This window comes from Tympanuchus pallidicinctus, unplaced genomic scaffold (assembly GCF_026119805.1).
Source record: "Tympanuchus pallidicinctus isolate F22 unplaced genomic scaffold, pur_lepc_1.0 scaffold10, whole genome shotgun sequence".
Classification (NCBI taxonomy): domain Eukaryota; kingdom Metazoa; phylum Chordata; class Aves; order Galliformes; family Phasianidae; genus Tympanuchus; species Tympanuchus pallidicinctus.
The window spans coordinates 23,109,186-23,128,010 of NW_026294619.1; the positions used below are offsets into that span (position 1 = coordinate 23,109,186).

Here is an 18,825-nt window from a genome sequence, read left to right on the forward strand (position 1 = left end):
TTTTTTCTCTTCTGAGTCTTTTAGGAAAGGCTGCTGCTTTTTATGTACCCATCATTCCCAAGAGTGAAGATCAAGATAATGCATTTTTAGTACTGTTTACTGAAAATAAGTAGCCGTGTGTTTTTCCCTCGCTTGAGACTGCAGCAGCACAGATACAACTCAAACAACTTCTTAGTAGTGCCAGGAAACAAGCACTGCATCTTACTGAGGAGCAACTTTTCTTAACAAGTACGAAGTATTAAAAACTTAGTTAAAGGCCATTTCATCAGGCTAGTAGAGAAATATCTCATTTGCTGCTGAAGCATGGGTAACACATATATGTGATGTGGGATCCCTAGTTTTTTGTCTTGATTAAAAACATCTGTATGGACTGTGTCCTAATTAGCCAAGAAGAGTGTTTAAAATCTTGCCATGTAATTCACGTACTGTTAAGATACTCTCAGGTGCTGTATGTATTACCCACCAGCTCTGGTGCCTGGATGACTAAAACTTACTGTGGTTAAATCCAGCAGTTTCCAAAACATTATAAAAGCTGCTGACAGCTACCACCACATAAGTGAAGGGATGACTGAGAAAGCCCTTGAGTTCTTTTGGTGTTTTCTATCCCGCTGGTTTGCCAGCCCCAAAGTATGCGTTCTTTCCTTGGATCGCTGTGCTTTGCATAGTCGCATCATGCCTAGTAAAATACAAACTGCATCTGGATTTAGATGGATTCTACAGCCTCCCCTGCAAATGAGACTTCTTTTATATTTGTTTTCTGTATGCAGGCATGCACGGTAGTTTCTGGTTGTTTTGTTGCTGTTTTGTGTTTGTTTTTTGTTTGTTTTTTGTAAAACAGATAAGCTTTCCTAAAGTAAATCCTGTTCTCTCATTATTGCAGTTCAAAAACTTACAAGATAAATGAAAGAAGTTGAGCTTTTTCTTTTTTTTCATGATGCGTGTTAATTTCTTCTAGTCCAAAGTTTGAACTCTTAATGCCATGTTATATTTCCTAAATGGAACTGTTTGTGCTCAGTCCAGGCTACATTTTGGTTCGTAAATCACGTTTCTGAAATTGGCTGGGGTTTCTGGCAAACACTGGAGATTCCTGCAGTTACAGTCTGTTAATGGTCCTAAGCTCTTTCCAGTGTGTTTACTGGAGGCTAGCATTTACCACATGACTTGATGGAAGACAGAAACTGCTTAAACACTCATCTGGTGACAGCAATGTGTTTAGGAATAGTGGTGGGCCTCAGCCCTGGCACACTGCTGTTAACATTGCCTAAACTGCCAGCACCACCATGAGCAAGATGATAGGTAGCCTATTGGTTGTAGTGACCACATAGAATCATAGAAGGGCCTGGGTTGAAAAGGACCACAAGGATCACCTAATTTCAATCCCCTTGCTACGTGCAGGTTCACCAACCACCAGACCAGGCTGCCCAGAGCCACATCCAGCCTGGCCTTGAATGCCTCCAAGGATGGGGCATCCACAGCCTCCTTGGGATGTTCTCCTCCTGTTCCTCCTGTTCCAGTGTGTCGCCACCCTGTGTGTAAAAAACTTCCTCATAATATCTAACCTAAATCTCCCCTATCTCAGTTTAAAACCATTCCCCCTTGTCTGATCACTATCCACCCTCATAAACAGCCATTACCCCTCCTGATTATACGCTTTCTTCAAGTACTGGAAGGCCACAATGAGGTCTCCCCGAAGCCTTCTCTTCTCCAAGCTCAACAAGTCCAGTTCCCTCAACGTTTCCTCATAGCAGAGGTGCTCCAGCCCTCTGATCATCTTACTGGTCCTCCTCTGGACCAACTCCAAGAGCTCCACGTCCTTCCTATACTGGGGGCCTCAGGACTGAGTGCAGCACTCCAGATGGGGCCTCACAAGAGCCAAGTAGAGGGGGATAATCACCTCCCTTTCCCTGCTGGCCATCTCTTTTTTAGTGCAGCGCAGGACACAGTTGGCCTTCTGGGCTGCAAGTGCACACTGCTGGCTCATGTCCAGCTTCTCGTCCACCAGGACCTGCAAGTCCTTCTTCATAGGGGAGTCTTCTGAGGTGATAAATTTTACCTGAAGTTAAGTAGCTTCTTCACTTCTGTCTCTCATGTATGGACTATACCATCTATGGGCTACTTCACTTAGGAAAAAATATGGCAACACAAGCACCAAATGATACGTGAATGTTGTGGCCATGACAAGACACAAGGTGTCATTTGAGTTCATAATGGTTGCCTTCCTGTTCTCTGTTGGGGAGTATTGCGAGAGAACTGTCTGTGTTATCTCTTGATTCTTGGGACATTGGACTTCCTAAGCTTTCAGTATCCTTTGAAATCCTTTGTTCAGCTTTGTTCTTGGCCACCTGCTACTTACAACTTGGCAAAACAAATACCACAAGACTACGTCTTTTCTTGTACTTATTACTTTGTTTTGATTCTGTTCTCATGTAATTTCCTCCAGACACCACAGTTTCCTTTGATTTGATTTGACTAATGCACTCTTCCTTGATGATTCCTCCAACTAGTGTCAGTTTACAGCTGTGTGATGATTAAATGGAAACTGCATTTTGTGGGCCTAGTTTCAAACAAGTTAAATTGCTCCCATGGAAGAGTAGGGGTTTGTCTGTTTGGTTTCTGGTTTTGTTGTTTTTCAGTGTGCGTGTAAAAGCATTTGATGAATAAGAAGTTTGGTAGTACAGTTATCTGTCATCTTTTCTCTGTTGCTCCTCATATGGTAAATTAAAATCCAATGCTTGAGAAGTGGCTTCTGAGTAATTGGCAGTAACTTTTCTAAAAGGGCAGTGTAAGGAAAAAGTGCTTTAGCTTTAAAGACCTCTTGCTTGATCAGGTTTTGATCATCAACTACCACTGCACCACCTTAATGTTCATGAAAAGGAGCATGTGTATGTGCAGTTTGTGTGTGACGAGGAAGGCTTTGTGCATCTGAGTACTTTGTTTTTCTTTTCTTTCCTCACAAAATATTTAGTACCTGTTACATTGCATTCCAGACTTGTGTGTTCTGTAATCCCTTTATCCAGGTGGAAATGTACAAACTTGGTGCAATTGCAAGCTCTCAGTGCAAACTACACAGAGTAATTTAAAAAAACAACTTCCACAGAAATAAGTAAGTACTTATTAAGTAAGCAAGATCTTGCTCCAGAAGTCATAAAACATTATCTCCTATTGTGTATTCTAGCTCGTGAATACTTAAAACAGGTCAGGGAGCCTCTGTATGATCACTGTATTAAAGAGGAGAGAGAATTTTCAAGTTCATGAAATGGTGTATGTAATATAATGGTCAGATTGTTTTGTGCACAGAGAGAAGGCTGATATGCCAATAACTTATAAATGGCTTTACCCACATGCTTAGGGCCTAGAAATGCTTCCTACTCAAATTTAGCTGAAGTCAGAGCCTCAAAACAAAATGTTCTACCTACCATGAAAATCTGAAGGAAGATATTATTTCAGTAGATAATATGACTTCTTACATACAGGATTATAGGACACTTAATTTTTGACTATTCTAGAAACAGGTTTGGGTAAAAGTAAAAGCTAAATTTATTTCCATAAATCTAAATAGGGCTTAATAGATGTAAAGGAGAATTATTTCAGCCTTTATTTTAGGCCAAGCTTAGACAAAATCAGAAAGATGGGCTGTGTGTGTAGGTAAAGGGGCAGCTGTTACTTTCAGAGGTGCTGGGGGAGAAGAGGGGTTCCCTCTTCTGCTCTTCTCAGGGCTCTTCTAGGAGTTTGTTCTGTTTTACTTTTCTGGAAGTCCAACAGGAAAGTTTCCTTTCTTGATGGAGTGGAAAAATTTGCAAGCGTGATTTGTAATGGAAATATTTTTGCAATTTCTGCAATCTGAGGGAACATAAATGGCAGTGCTTGAACCATAATCTTTGCTTTGAATTTACTTTCATATTATAAACTTCTGCAGTAACTATTCTGGAGTAACACAAAGGTGTTTAAGACATATTGAGGACAGGATAGTTGCACGTGAATTTGGATCATTTATTAATCTGCAGATGTGAAAATTCTCTTTATGTTGCCATGTGTGAAGCTGTATTCTCTGAGTAACAACGAAATGTTGAACTTGGCATTTGGATTTGGGAGAGAGAGGCAGCAAGACACCTAGAAAGCAGCAGCTCTGAATAGTAGTGCAGGTGTGCTGGGGTACAGGTGTTGAGGCACAGCTAGGAGGCTGTGGGACTGCTGTGTGAGGCAAGGCCTGAGCTGACCTGTGCCAAATGCATGGCTGGGCAGAGCAGCCACCCTGGGATGCCTCAAGGACAGTTGGGAAAGAGAGGGCACACAGAATTCAGCAGGGAGGGTTGAAGGGAGCAGGAACAGCCCTGCAGGCACCCAGCAGAGAGAAAGAGGAGCTGCAGGTGCCCAAGCATAGTTGTCCCTGCAGCCCTAGAGCCCATGGTAGGATCGGGTGGATGTTCCCTGAAGTGAGCTGCAGGGAAAGCTCTGCACTGGAGCTGAGCAAAAGTGTGCAGAGAGGAGCTGTTATGACTGACTGCACTCCTCATTCTCGATTCTCTCAGTCAATAAATTGTATTAGTTTTCTTCAGTTGACTCTGTTTTCCCTATGATGGTAGTTGACGAGTGATCCCCCTCTATTTCTGCCTAAAGGCATTTTCATCTTACTTTCCTTCCTTGTCCCAGTGAGGAGTTGTGGTGAGAATGGCTGGATGGATGACAGGCAGCAAGCTAAGGTCAACCCACCTCAACAGGATACTAGAAATGAACAACTGAACCTCTGCTGTAGTGGTGCAGACTCAAATAGTTATTGTAACTGCTCTATGACTCACAGCCGTGATGGTTAAGGATACTCATATGTCAGAATCTGTATTTTTAAAGGAAATTGGAGATGTACTAGAGCATTATGGAGAAAGGCCCACGGGAGCATCTTAGATGGAGGATGGAATATGTAATGCCAGGCTAGAACAGCAGGGAATGATTTTGGAAAGAAAAGCAAGAGATGACTTCTGTGTGATATCTTTGTATAAAGAAAATGGCATCCTAACTTGGAGCTGTGAGTACTCATATCCGAAAACCAGATAGACTCAGTGAAATGACAAATGATGAACACACTTTGACAGAAGTAATGAAGAACCAAAAGAAGATAATGAGAAGCAAGGGATTTTTGATCTGTTTGTGTTTTCAGAACAATACTGGGTAACCCAGATATGCCTAATGAGGGATGAGAAATTAATTTTTGGACAAAGAAGGTCTGTGTGCGCAAGAGGCAAATAGCAGGTCAAACTGGACTAGTTTCTATCACTCAAAAATAAGATTACACTCCTATTTTTAACTAGCTATGTTTCTAAATATTGGTGACAGGGAGTTGTACTCACTTCTTCATACCCTCTGTAGCAGCTGTTCAGTGCCTGATGTGGACATAGGAAATTGAGTGTGAGATGAGTGTCCATACTGTCCTGAAAATTTTTTTTATCTCTCTGGAACTTGAGATGCTTTTGAAATAATATTGACATAAACTTGTGTAAAGAAATGCATTTAGTTGTTCCTGCAAGGCAATCTGAGGGAATGCAGACTGGAGTACTTTCTTGACTTTCTTGCCAGTTACTGCACATATGTTAGCCTGGATAAGCAGCTTGTGGTATTCAGGAAAGAAGCCTGCCATATAACAGAAATACAATGGAAAATACTCCCGGGTTAATACAAGTTACTTGAATTAAAAGCAGACTGAGATGTTGCTCCAGTAGAAAACAACACCTACTGTTTATATTGAACTTCTCATGTGTAAATATTACCATGGCGTTGTTAAAGAGAAACATTACATTTTATTTTTTTTTACACATACCAGGTCATAGAAAGACATGAATTGTTCAAGGTTACCCACATGGCCAGCCATACTCTAAATCTCAGTCAAGTTCTTAGCAGACAATATTCAACCTGTGCTGTGTAAGGAAGTCTCAAAAACTGCTGAAACACTAAAGAAAATTATGAGTTTTTATCACTGAACTGCTTTTTTTTTTTTTTCTGTCCTCTTACAGATCATAAGGTGACTGGAATTGCTATTGAGACAGATAATAAAAATGTAAAAGCAGAGGAGTTTAAAGGTATAGTATATGCATTGCTCTGATTTAAAAGTACATGTAATAAATATGTGCAAGCTATGCAGACAGAATCTGTGCAGTTAAGATTGTCTTCCTTTTTCCTTGGGCAGTGAGGAGGGTGGTGGTCTTGATCCTACTCTCTTTGTTGACTGCTCTTGTAATCTTTGTTTTGTCTCCATTTTCAGTTGCTTACAGAGTTGGACTAAATGCTCTCCAGAGGTCCTTTTCAACCCCACCTATTCTGTGATTCTTGTGACTTGTTTTTCAGTCCTTATAGCTCACCGTAACATTGGCTTTGTTTCCTTCCACATAAAGCACTGTGAACTGATGGAGAAGAAAAGCATTAATCTTAAACAGAGATGTGAGGAGTTAGTGAATTTACCATTATTTTCTTCCTGTTGTCAGTAGCTATAAGTTAGTGACTATTTAAAAAATGACAGTAACTTTAATGACTACTTAAATGTATACTTATTATCATGACTTTTATCATGGGTGATAATGATTCCCAGTAATCAGCTACAGAAGTGAAGGAGGCAGGAAAGAAAATCTGATGTTAGCTGAATAGATGAGAAAGAGATCGTAGTAGTGTATAAGTATGTGAGGTATGTGGCTTGTGTGGGTTTTTGTTGTTATTTCATTGTACTTGGTTGGAATGCGGAGAGATGGGTATTTCAGAATTGAAAGAGGTTTTTTGCCGAGGCTTCATTCATCTATGAGATAATGATGAAGTATTTGAATGGTCTCTGAAGCTGTCAGCTTCCTACCCATACGCGTGGCTTGTACTTTGTTATTTTGGTACTTGTATGAGAGTGAGATCAGTTTAATGTAGAAATGAGCATAATTTTTAGTTTTTTGCGCTAAGGGAATGCAGGAGCAGATAGACTTTGCTATTAATCCAAATGCAGCTGATCTGAAATGTGTTTTTTTTTTTCACTTCCAATTTCTATTACTGTAGAGGAGAGCTAATCAAATAATTGCCCTGGACCAGACATAAATCCAAAGCCAATGTTGTTCAGATCTCTCCAAGATCCCTGCGTGTACTTATCAGACTCATAGAGCCTCTGCTGATGTGCAGTTTCTTGTAGGTCCATCTTAATGAAAACCAAGTAGATTGTTTCTGGAAAATTCCTGTCACTGACTCTACTAGTATGGGGAAAAGCAGAAGAGAACTATAAGTAAGGAAGGCTTTTGTTACCTTTTCTCTGTTCTTTGTGCATTCCACTGCTCCCTTTCTGTACCTTTTCTTTGGATAAGATTAGTGGGAGGGCATCAATACAAGGCTTTTCTGAAGAGGAAAAAAAACCATGGCACATGAGACTGGCAGCTCTTTCAAGGCAGAGGTGACTTGCGAAGCTGAGAACACTTCAGCTGATGCAGGCAGCTCAGCCAATAAAGACCAACTCATGAGACCAGTCAGCTGTCACAAGGTCAGTAGCAAAAGCAAACTGAGCTTGAATGATGGCTTTTCTTTGTTAGAAGGATACAAAAACAGAATGGAAAGGAAACTTCAGCAAATCTTAAGATTCAGGAAGCCTCCACCCAGCTACTCAACCTGAAGTCAGGAACCTCAGGCTTCCTGAGTGCACGACATGTTTTTGGAAGCAGTCAGTGCGTGCGTAACATGTTTCTGGCAAATAATGCCCTCTTGTCTCACTTTTTTCTTTCAAGTCTGGACATTATTTCCCCATGAGAGATCCCTAGTGCTACCAGCCTGGCCCCTTTGAAGTTTTTTGTTTCTTCACAGAGCAGACTGGGAGGTGAAACTCTAAGCACGGGCTTCCAATCATCTGGCTTGCCTGGGCTGTACTGAGTGAAGAGGAATGGTCTTGGGCCGCATATAAATTATATAATACAATTATGTATGTAACTAACCAAACTTACTTTTAAAAAATATTTTTTTATTCAAATATAGAGGGCAACGAACACATAAATCTAGTGGGTTGGAAATGTATGCAAGTCTAAAGGGTGAATGGAGAGATTTGTTGGTACCTCTTGATCACCCTGCAGATTTTTTTGCTGAGATTGAAAAGGAAGATGATTAATGCAGGCTGATTGTACATTTTGTCAGTTGATGTTTGCCTCCTGTAAACCAGACAGGTATTGCCAAAACTTCAAGGGCTTTTGATACATGATGCTCTGGCCTATACTGAAAGACGAGAAGTCAAGATCAATACTGTATTTTTTTCTTTCACAGAAGATCCTGAGAGATACTAAATTTCACTTATTAATAGATTCAGAGACAGTCATATGTGTGGTTGGAGACAGAGGAAAGAATCCAGGCAATTGTTATTAATATTCAAGAGTTATTCACTAGAGGGAAAAAAATAAATACATTTTCCAGCATGCTTTTCCACAGACATGAAACTACTGAAATGTTGAGTTTATCTAGATAACTCTACAGGCTTGCCATGCCTTCTCTCCCTGTCCAATTCCCCCATCATGTCTCTAGGGTTGACCAGAGACCACAATTACTATGATGCAGGCTGCATATTAGAGATGGCATATGCTCATGCCGTGCTGCAAGGGAATAAAAAATAACAGTTGACCTGTTCCTCGTAAGAGACACTAATTTTGTTCTGTTTCCTACCCAGTTATGGTAACTATAGTAAAAAAACAGCACGTAAAAATTCTTGAAATATAGTAAAAATTCTTGAAATCTCAGCCTCTGTGAAATATTTGGGGGTGCCTGTTGTACATAACCAAGGGAAACTTGAGTGGCCAGGCAGAAATGCAAACAGTTTTTTGAACCTTCTTTACTTGAGAAAAGCAGGATACTCCATCTGCCTGGCTGCTGGAGCCCAGCTTGGTATATCTGAAGTCTTAGGGGTCTTTGTCCCAGTCTGAGGGATACACATGCTGCTTTCCCATTTGCAGTTTCAGCCAGTAGCAAGGCTCAGTGTGCAACTCAGAGGTGCACGCACAAACCACTAACGATGAAGTGCGACCTTCAGCTGCACCCACGTGCGATGTTGTTGAGGTGAAGTGCAGACAACTAAGCCTCTTTCCTCCTCTTTGGAGAAAGGAGTTCACTGTTGAAAGTGCTCATACAACTCTCTAGGTTCCAGAAGAACGCATACGCATTCATGGATCTCCTGAGAACTGTCACAGCCCTTGTTCTACCTGCCTCTCTTGCCCCAACCCTGAGCTTCCTACTAGCCAGTTAGCTTGTTTTAGATTGTTGCTACCCCATATTACTATTATCTTTGCACTGAGAAAGTCGTCTGGATAATCTTAATGAAGCACATGCTCATCTTCCACACACCCTTAAAATAACCAACGTGAAATTGTATTTAAATATTTAAGTTACTTAGAATATTTAACCATCTTACTACTGTGTTTTTCATTTTCACTGTTACAGGTAAACTACTGATAATGAATTCAGAGTCAATACACATAAGAACTGGAAGAGAGTCCTTTTAATGGTGTTTGTTCATTGGCAGAAATATTGAAACATAAAACGGGGATAGTAGTATGGAATCTCTGCCCATCTAACATCTGAAGCTTGATCCCACTTGAAGGCCACTGCATTAATGGGAAATTACTATTTTCTGTTTCTTCTTGTGTAAATCTGGAGAAGGTCTGATGACGTTATTTTGAATAGATCCCGCCATTGCTGTCTGCTCAAGCTATTTTAGAAGAGATTAATGTCACGGAACCTGAATGTGTACTGCACACAATGATAAAGGTTCTAACTTTCTCTTATGCTCTTTGTTCTTTTGTGCTTGTTTTTGTTTGTTTGTTTTCCCTCTCTAGAGGCTATTCTTAGTTGCAAGCACAAATTTTCAAAAGGGATGAGTCTAAGGATAGAATGGAAGAAAATCCAGTCCCAAGAAGTTTCATTTGTTTACTACAATGGTGAATTTACAGGTACGGTACTACAAGCTTGGACTAAGGGCTTAACACATCATTCTCTTGCACAGATCTTAGCTCTCCTTGGGAATAACATTAGGAAAATGACTGAAAGAGGATGCTCTTGACTTTTGTCCTTTTGAGAAAAATAATGTTTCCTCAGGGGAAAAAAAGAAGAACAGCTTTTCTTCAGAAAATTCACAACATTTAGTTATGTTTTTAAGAAAGTTTAATATAAGAAAATTGGAGACAGAGAAAATTGACAGTGCATGTTCCTTGAGGCTTTTTATAAATGAAATTACATTCAAACATAAGCTCACAAAAAAAAAAAAAAAAAAACTGTTGAAAGCTCTGCACTCCTATCTAACAAAGAGGTTTCAGAAGCCTGCTGTAGAGCTAGGGGCTTAGGTATGAATAATGCAACAATGTTTATATACATAAAATATAAACTCAGCAGTACATTTTAAATTATTTGTACACTTTTTCAAAAGTAGAATTTCAGTTTATACTTTGTTTAGAAGATTTACCTCAGCTGTATCTGTTGAAGAAAGCGTGGTTCTTTGGTACCTTGTATGTGACAAGTAAAGCTTGAGAAGTAAAATTAGGCCACAGCAATTTTGTTGAACTTGCAAGATGTGCTGGTCTTGTTGATGAACTTTTTTTCCTTGCATATGTTTCAGTTACAAAGACACTAGAACTCCTTGTTCTGTTTGTGCAAGTTTAATTTCATAACAAGCTGTTGAATGAAGAAAAGCTCATTGTAAGAAAACAGGCAATATCTTTGCTAAATCCATCATTTTTTTTCTCACAAAGTTAAAAAGTCAAATAGTTTGCTGTAGTCTCGCTCAGAATCCTTTTTATAAGAGAATTAAATCAGTGATTGCCATCACTCCAGTCACTCCATCTTTTCTTTTTTTCAGTCACATGACTAGTGACATACATACTTTCTTGAAATGTCCACAGAAAGAAAAAAGTATTCTATCTTCCAACTGGAAATTGTTTGATGCTTCAGAGTGACTTTTCTTCTGGACTAAATGGGGAATTTTGTGGAAGGCTCTTACTGTCTTGGGAGGGGGATTACATATTGCCTCTTGGTGATAGATATCTAGCACTGCATAAATGAGCAGTAGTTCATAATTTGTTTGGGATTTCAGAGCTAGTCAGTAAGAAACAGATATTTTCTGTAAGTGATAAACAGAAACTGCGTTGTCTGTTCTCCCTAAAAGGTGATCTGAGAGACCGAGCAGAGATGTTGAATACAGGAATCCGTATAAGAAATGTGACTAGAAAGGATTCTGGGACCTACCGCTGCGAAATCAGTGCGAAGAGTGAAGAGGGGCAACGCCTGGGAGAGGCTTCTATTACTCTCACAGTGTTGGGTACAAAGAAACTTTATCACTTAGATTTCTGTAAATGAATTCAACGATGGCAAAGGGTGTTACAAGCATGACTGTCCACGTAGAATGTAGCTGTTGGATTTGTGGATCTTGCGTTGGGTAATAAATATATGTTCTTGCTTACATTCCCATTCTACAGTATTCAAAGAAATGCATGCTTGTATTAGAAAGTAACAGAACTTATTTCTTTAATGGTACGAATATGTGTTTTCATTGTCAAAAATTATCAACTGTGATGATCAGTGAGATGATGAAATATCTGTTTCTACTAAAACTGAAGTTACTCAGTGGCTGAGAATCTGATCTTCTTTGACACTGGAAAGTCAGCATCTGTCAACACTTATCAAATATTCCAAAGCAGCAGTTCATTCTAATGTGCTACAGTCTCCTCCTGCTTTTGGAAGGAGAAATTGCTGCAGTGCCTGCATAGTGCCAGGTAGCAATCTGTAGACTTTATTTATAGGAGAGATGTTGGTTCTTATTATTCTTTATGGTGTTTGTTTGTTTGTTTGTTTGTTTTTTCCCTGCTTGGGGAAAGGATGGAAAAATGAATATCGAGCCCTTCTTTTTTTTTTTTTCCACTGTTCCTCCTGCTTTTTGCCAATCAACAAATAGATTAGATAGTTAGATAGGTAGATAGTTAACATTTCTTTCCTCATGAGTAGGAAAGAAGTTCCTGTATTTTTTCAATACAAAATTAACTGACCTTTTGAAATTAAAAATAAAGTCTCAGAGTTCTTCATAAAAATGATAAATTCATGAGCTTCTGCGTAATTCCAACAATGAGGTAATATCACCTTTTCCTTCTTTTTTTCCACTCTCTCAACACATAGGAATGTAGCTTCTTCATTTAAATTTGAAATCTTGGAATTGAAAGAGTGGTGGGTGACTGTGTGACTCATGCAGAAACGTTATGGAAGTTTATGGAAGTTCAGTGTGGGTTTTATGTTTTGTTTTTAGAATGTTTTCTTTCTATTTTAAAGTCAGACAAGGAAAAATTATGAATAGTTGTTAAGGTGTCAGTCGTGCTTTTAATACGCCTTGTATTCCTCTTCACCATTAGTTTTCATCTGGATAGTTTCAAGGAACCAAAATAATAATAGTAATAATAATAATAATAATAATAATAATAATTTCCTTTTCTGTTGACGTAATAAAAGTTGGAAAAAGATATTTAATATTAATGGCAGAGGGACCTGCATTGTCTTGTATCTGTGATGCAAAATGTGATGCAAAACCCGACAAAATTTTCTCTAAATACTCCAACAATATCTGAGGAAAGTTAGAACTGTTTCCTCACTGATTCTCCCTGCTCAGAGAAAAATACTAAACAAGTACTTGACTAGGGGGGAATATTTTTTTTTCTTCTTTTTTTTTTTTTTTTTTTTTGTTGTTGTTGTTGTTCAGCTTTGTTTTTTTAATTTAAACTGAACTTAATAGTCAATTGCCCTTCATTTTCTACCTGAGATTCATGCATTGGCTGTGATGATTGCTAGTCTTCGTCATTCTTTCTGACAGTTGTGTTTCAAAAAACAATAGAAGCAAAACAGGAATCTTCTTATGGTTTCTCACTTTTGTTTTTAAATACTATTGAGGGAAAAAAAAAATTCCTGGACTCCAGATTCCCTGAGACATCCCTTCTGCGTCTGGGAGCAAGAGCCCCACTGAATAAATGAGGTGGAAAAAGATATCTAGAGTTTGGATGGATGTGTATAGATTGAAGACACGATAAAACAGCATGTGGTGTGGGAGCCTAGGTGCAAACGTTTGCCTTCACTGTTTTTGTCAGCTTACATACCTTACATGCTCTGCAGTAGCAGAACTGAAGCCATCCACCCTGTCTCCAGAGCCCCCGTTTGTTAATGCGATAGCTGTTGAGCATGTACATAAGTGTTCACCTCCTCAGTGACTGTCAAAAAGTTGTGAGATAGACAATACTGATAAGACTGTGTAACAAGCACAGAATTGTTTTCCAGTTCCTCCCACTACTCCAATATGCGTGGTACCCAACTCTGCAATGACGGGAACAGTAGTGGAGCTGAGCTGTAAGGAAGCTGAGGGATCTCCTCCATCTGAGTACCAGTGGTACAAGAATGGCGTTGCCTTACTGGAAAAGACAGGAACGGGCAGTGCTAGAACAACCAACATAACGTACACCATGAATAAAAAGTCTGGCACTCTGGTAAGTGTGGTAACCAACTGTATTAAGCAGCTGTAGAGAAAACCAAATTTCTGTACAGCACAGAAATGCGCAGTGGCTTTAATCCAAGGCACAAGGTCTTTCTCAGAAATCAATGTCATGCTGAAATTTGATAACAAATTTATAGGGTATGGTTTCTGTCTCAGACCACAGAGGTCGAGCGTGGTAGGCAAAGTGGGTGACTTATAAGGCTGTAGTAATTATGAATGAGCAGAATCTAGCAAATAAATGACAAATTTCACCTTGTCGGTTAGCCAGCCAGCTCCAGGTGAGAATGATCTCTCAGCACGTTGACAGAGTTATATTTGATAGTGCCTTAAAATCTAAAACAGCAGCTTCACACATTTCAGTGGGAACTGCAGCACCAAGGGCAGTCCAGAACTTCTGCAGCCCAGAAGCATTTAAAGGTCCCAGTCCTGTCCTTGTATTGTCAGTGGGAGTGTGTAGTGGCTTTAAGTCAACTTAGTGTGTTTTCTGGTATGTTCCCTGTGAGAACTGGCTATCTTTTTCTCAGCCCTGTTTCCCCCTTCTAAAAATAAAAAAAATAAAAAAAAAATCACATACTACTAAGCTGAGATCTTTACTTATTTATTTTTAGAAAAGTCATTTTAGGGACACTCCACTCTTGGAAATGATCATGTTTGGAAAGCAGAATGTGCCATATCTTTTGTGCATTTTCATTCACAGGTGCTGTAGGTATTTCAGCACACTGTGAGCTACTCAGAAACATTAATCTCTTCTTTAAAGTTACAGTTTTAATGTATAGGATGTATTAAAGGGAGAACATTTAACAAATCTGATTTATAAAAACAATTACAGAGGAACGTAGAAACTGATACAGGGTCAGCATCCATTTTCTGCTTTCTCACTGTAATTATTATGTTAGAAGTATTTCATAAATAATGCAGTTCAGCATTTCTCCATTAGAATAATAAAGTGACATCTCTGGAAAAAAATCCTTGGATGTACCTTTTGTACTATGTTTTGTACACTCCATCTAGTAAAAATGCCCATCTAAAAGGCCCTCATGTTTAAGTAGCTGAAGTTAAGATCTAAGGATATTAGTGGAGAGCAGGATTGAGATGAACATGAGAGCAGAAGTTCTCACCTTCTTTCAGACTTTTTGGGGAAAAGTTTTATATTGACATGTCAACATTTCTATGGGTTTGTTTTGCTTTGTTTTCCCATTCTGATATTGTTTTGGACTCTGTCTTCACAGATATTTAACACTGTTTCAAAGAACGACACTGGAGAGTATTTCTGCGTAGCCTCAAATGGGATTGGATTACCTCAGAAATGCTCCATGAAGAGAATGCAAGTTGGTATGTATCAGACTAAAAGAGGGCAGAAAACAGTCTTGCATCTGAGCTGATTTAATTGTGTGATACAGTCGAGAAACTAATATTGAATTATAGCCTTTGATTTGATTATGGTATTATGGGGAAGAAGAGTATTCATATACTAGGGCACCTTATACGTAGTGAGCGTGACTGCTTAAAGCATTACTTATTGTTTTGTTTGTGTGTGTGTCTCACTGTATTTTACAGAAAAGCAGTTAGCTGGGTATTATTGCAGTATCCAGCCTTTAATGTTGCTCAGCAGTGAACGTCACAGAACCAGTGTCCCTCTGAGAACCTTAATGCTTCAGAATTCTTTTATGGATGTTGTACAGCATAATGTAGCAGTCCACTGTTTTATGGGTTTTTTTGTTTGTTAACTAGCAGCCCCCCAAGATTTTGAGATGCATTTGTGTGAGATCATAGTGTAGCAGATCAGAATTTAAACTGAAAATAATTTGATACTTGCCAGAGCAACACTAAAAAGAGTCGGTGTATCTTCAAAAAAACAAAAACAAAACCCACCGATAACCCTGCATAGAAGCTGTACTATTTCATGTTAAAGTGTTCCATAAGGCAGTTATTTGGTTCTCTCTTAGAATTTAGTTGAAAATCACTATATTAAAGCTTTTAATGCACAGAATACTTGATCATAATCAGCTAGGAATGAATTACCAAGTTCGTACCAACTACCAAATACCCGATGTGGAAATACCCATCCAAGTGAATTGTAGCAAAAACCTTTTGGTGAGATTTACATCTGTGTATTCCTGTCTTGAAGTCAAGATCCAAATAAGTAATTGGTTTCCTACATAATGGTAATATAACAAAGATTAAACAACAAAAAGATCAATCAAAATGTTTCTGCTTATTGATGGCTTTGTCTTTTTTTCCCAGAGTGGATGATTACACCAACAGATTTAATCATGAGATAGGGATTTTTATGACGAAATAGGCATAGGTTGTCATCTTCAAAATAAAAATGGCTCAACTTCAGTAGCCGTGTAATATTTACATATATTTGCATTTAGTGCGTTGAATTTTAAAAGCCTTGCTGTTGAAAAATAATTTTTAAAAAATCCAATTTTAAACAACCTGCCAAAAGAGCTCTTCATGACAGATGTGACTGTCGTCAGCTGCTTTGGTTATTTGAAGCAAACTAACAGTTGTTTAAATAGACCAAGGGAACGTATACTGAAATCCTGAAGAGACAGAAATCTTTAAGAGCCTCAATAATACTTAATGCTGAATGGGCAGAACAAGGAGTTTGTGTCCTTTGACCACTCCCTCTCCTTACTTTTTGACTCAGAGGAAAGATTTGAAGTGTATCAAGCACTCCTGTTAACATGGCTGTGATACAGTAATCCTTTTGAACACCTTATCCACATCTGGGTGCCAGGAACTAATCTATAAAGCTTAGGTCAAAGTCCATTCATAAATACAAAAGGTACCTGTAGTAATTAGGGGAAAAAAAATCCATCTACTGGATATTTTTAAAACTTAAAACATTGTATTGTTCTTTTATAATTACAGATGACCTTAACGTAAGCGGTATCATCGCTGCTGTAGTAATCGTGGCTCTGATAATGGCACTGTGTGGCCTTGGAGTACTTTATGCTCAAAAGAAAGGGTATTTTACAAGTAAGTACAGCAAAATCACTCTTTCTTTGGTTTAAAAAACAAAACAAAACAACAGAGCTGTATTTCTGCTGATTGTAACACGTACTTCTCACACTTAACTTCCATGGTACGATAGCTGAAGAGTATTACCGCAGCAACTTCACTGCATTTTTATTCAGCCTCCTACTGCAGAGGCAAGACTGAGATGGAGGCATTCGTACAGTTGCATAAGGCTAGCAGGCAGCAATCTAGGAAAAAGCAACAAGCAAAATCCTGGCTTCTACAGCTTCTGCTGTAGTTTCGAGAAGGAATGGGAAAGAAATATACTGCAAAAACAAGCCATACAAGGTTACGTGTAATCCATAAAGGGTATTTGGAGCAGCTGAGTTCTGATGAAGGGGAATTAACTTACTTGCTCCCTCTTCTGGTTTGTGGTGAAAGCGCATGTAGTGAAACTGGAGGATTACCTGGAAAAAGCTTAAGCCCAAGGAATCTACCTCTCCATAGCATTTATATCAGTACCGGTAGAGTTCAGCACAGCAATAAGGGATCACAAAATGTCAGTGTGAGAAAGATTGCTGCCCGAAAATAACAGACCTGATATTAGCATCCCTGTCCATGTAGAACTTAAATTACCTTTGAAAGCCATCTATTCTTTTTCTGTTCAAACTCACACTACACTAAAATTTCATTTAGCAACTGAAGCTATCAGTAAATATTTCAAAGACTTTTGAGGAAACTACTCCTGTGCTCATTTTTATTTTTCTTCTTCTTCTTTTTTTTTTTTTTTTCTTTCCCCAGAGGAGAGCTCTTCCCAGTAAGTACTTTTATATTTTATCCATGTCACTGTAAACTTCATTTACATCCTGATGATTTAGTAACTGTGATGTTTGTTTAAGGACTTTCTTTCATACAGTGACATCCTGAACACTGAACCTTTTGCTTTTAGAAGATTATTGGAGCACTTTTAGGTAACAGCATGTAGAAGAGCAATGTACTGAAGAAAAATTCCACTTTTAACATACTGTTAAAAGTATAAGTACTGCTTATACTGGTTGCTAATTAGACAAAGTGTACCTGGAAAGCCTGAAGGGACAAGCTAGGGAAAGCAATTTGGCTGTGGCTCCTGAGATCATGACAGCTAGCTAAAAGCATCAAGTGTATTTGTTATAGATTTTATACATGTTACTAAGATGGAAAAAAACTAAGGATTGCTGGAAATCAGAACAAAAACATTTGTAAAGTTTTCAAAGGGCTAAAACCTTTTTAACCTAATATGCTTTTCTGTTCTATTAACAGGAAGTCCAACTCTCAATCTACAAGTGAAAAGGTATTTCACATTTAGTAGCATGTGTACATTTTCAGCATGTATTTTGTTATCTAGTATGTAGATAAGAGGCCAGCTACTTGGCTGCTTTGAATGGGAAGGAGCAATATTAAAGCCCTTGTACATCAGATGCTCAATAGATACTACTAATTTTACCTTTTAATAGAATATTACTTATATTTTGTATAACAGTATAAATTAACTTACATTGTATCAGTCATGCTCCTTTTTGGTTTGCAGCCTGAGTTTCTTCTGAAATATAAATTGTTAATGTAGTTAAAGTACTTGAACTATTACTTAAGTGACCTTGCTTGTTTCATTTAGGATTTCAAGCACACCAAATCCTTTGTTATCTAGAAGATTTCAGCCTCTGTGAGGGACATCAAACAACTACTTGTTATACAAAAATATCAAAGGGATTTTTTGACCTCTACTCTGTAAATATTGTTTCCATGTACTTATGCACTGAAAATAGAAATTGCTACTGTTTAGATCTAGTCAACTTATTTGTGTATGATTGGTTTTTTTTCTTTAACCAACGACAAACCTGCTTAACTTAAAGATGCAACTAAACGGCATACACAAGTCAATTTGTGTGGCTTCTCATTTTGTTGATGTATACGTGCAGCAATACAGGATTCACTCTTGCAGCTTGGAACAGTCTGTCCAAGTAACTTTTGTAGATGGCCATTGTCAAGGGCTCAAACTCTCCTATAACATTGACTTCATTCTTACTTATCTGTCCACATTATATTAGGTTTGACAGAGCCATCTAGAAGTGCAGAAATAGTTGCCCAGACTTTAACTCACTATCCAGCCAGGACAAAGCTGCTTGTAATTGAGGCCCAAGCATTGTTTTATTGCCTAATATAAAATGCCTACAGCATCTCTTTTACAAGGAAGTACCTCTTTCTGCAAATCGCATACGTTACTTGCCAGTACAACTATAGTTGTAATAGCTGGACCCTAAATGTTAAAGTATTACAAATAAATAGTTCCTCAGAGCCTGAAGTGTTTGTGTCAGTAGTTT

At 38.5% G+C, this 18,825-nt stretch overlaps 1 protein-coding gene and 1 long non-coding RNA gene across 2 annotated transcripts in view; one reads left to right on the forward strand and one right to left on the reverse strand.

The window, feature by feature from the left end:
• Positions 1-18,806, forward strand: part of JAM2 (junctional adhesion molecule 2) — a 33,407-nt gene extending 14,601 nt beyond the window's left edge. The window contains exons 2-10 of the mRNA XM_052667110.1: positions 6,003-6,068; positions 9,819-9,932; positions 11,141-11,293; positions 13,288-13,493; positions 14,731-14,833; positions 16,382-16,489; positions 17,270-17,285; positions 17,768-17,798; positions 18,120-18,806. Of these exons, the coding sequence (XP_052523070.1) occupies positions 6,003-6,068; positions 9,819-9,932; positions 11,141-11,293; positions 13,288-13,493; positions 14,731-14,833; positions 16,382-16,489; positions 17,270-17,285; positions 17,768-17,798; positions 18,120-18,152 (830 nt within the window). The 3' untranslated portion in view covers positions 18,153-18,806. The remainder of the gene's footprint in view (positions 1-6,002; positions 6,069-9,818; positions 9,933-11,140; positions 11,294-13,287; positions 13,494-14,730; positions 14,834-16,381; positions 16,490-17,269; positions 17,286-17,767; positions 17,799-18,119) is intronic.
• LOC128072988 (uncharacterized) lies at positions 7,206-11,145 on the reverse strand. The gene is made up of 3 exons (XR_008202580.1): positions 10,442-11,145; positions 8,055-8,211; positions 7,206-7,350 (listed from the first exon to the last, which is right to left on the reverse strand). It is a non-coding gene; the product is annotated as an uncharacterized LOC128072988 (long non-coding RNA).
• Positions 18,807-18,825: the final 19 nt, after the last annotated feature.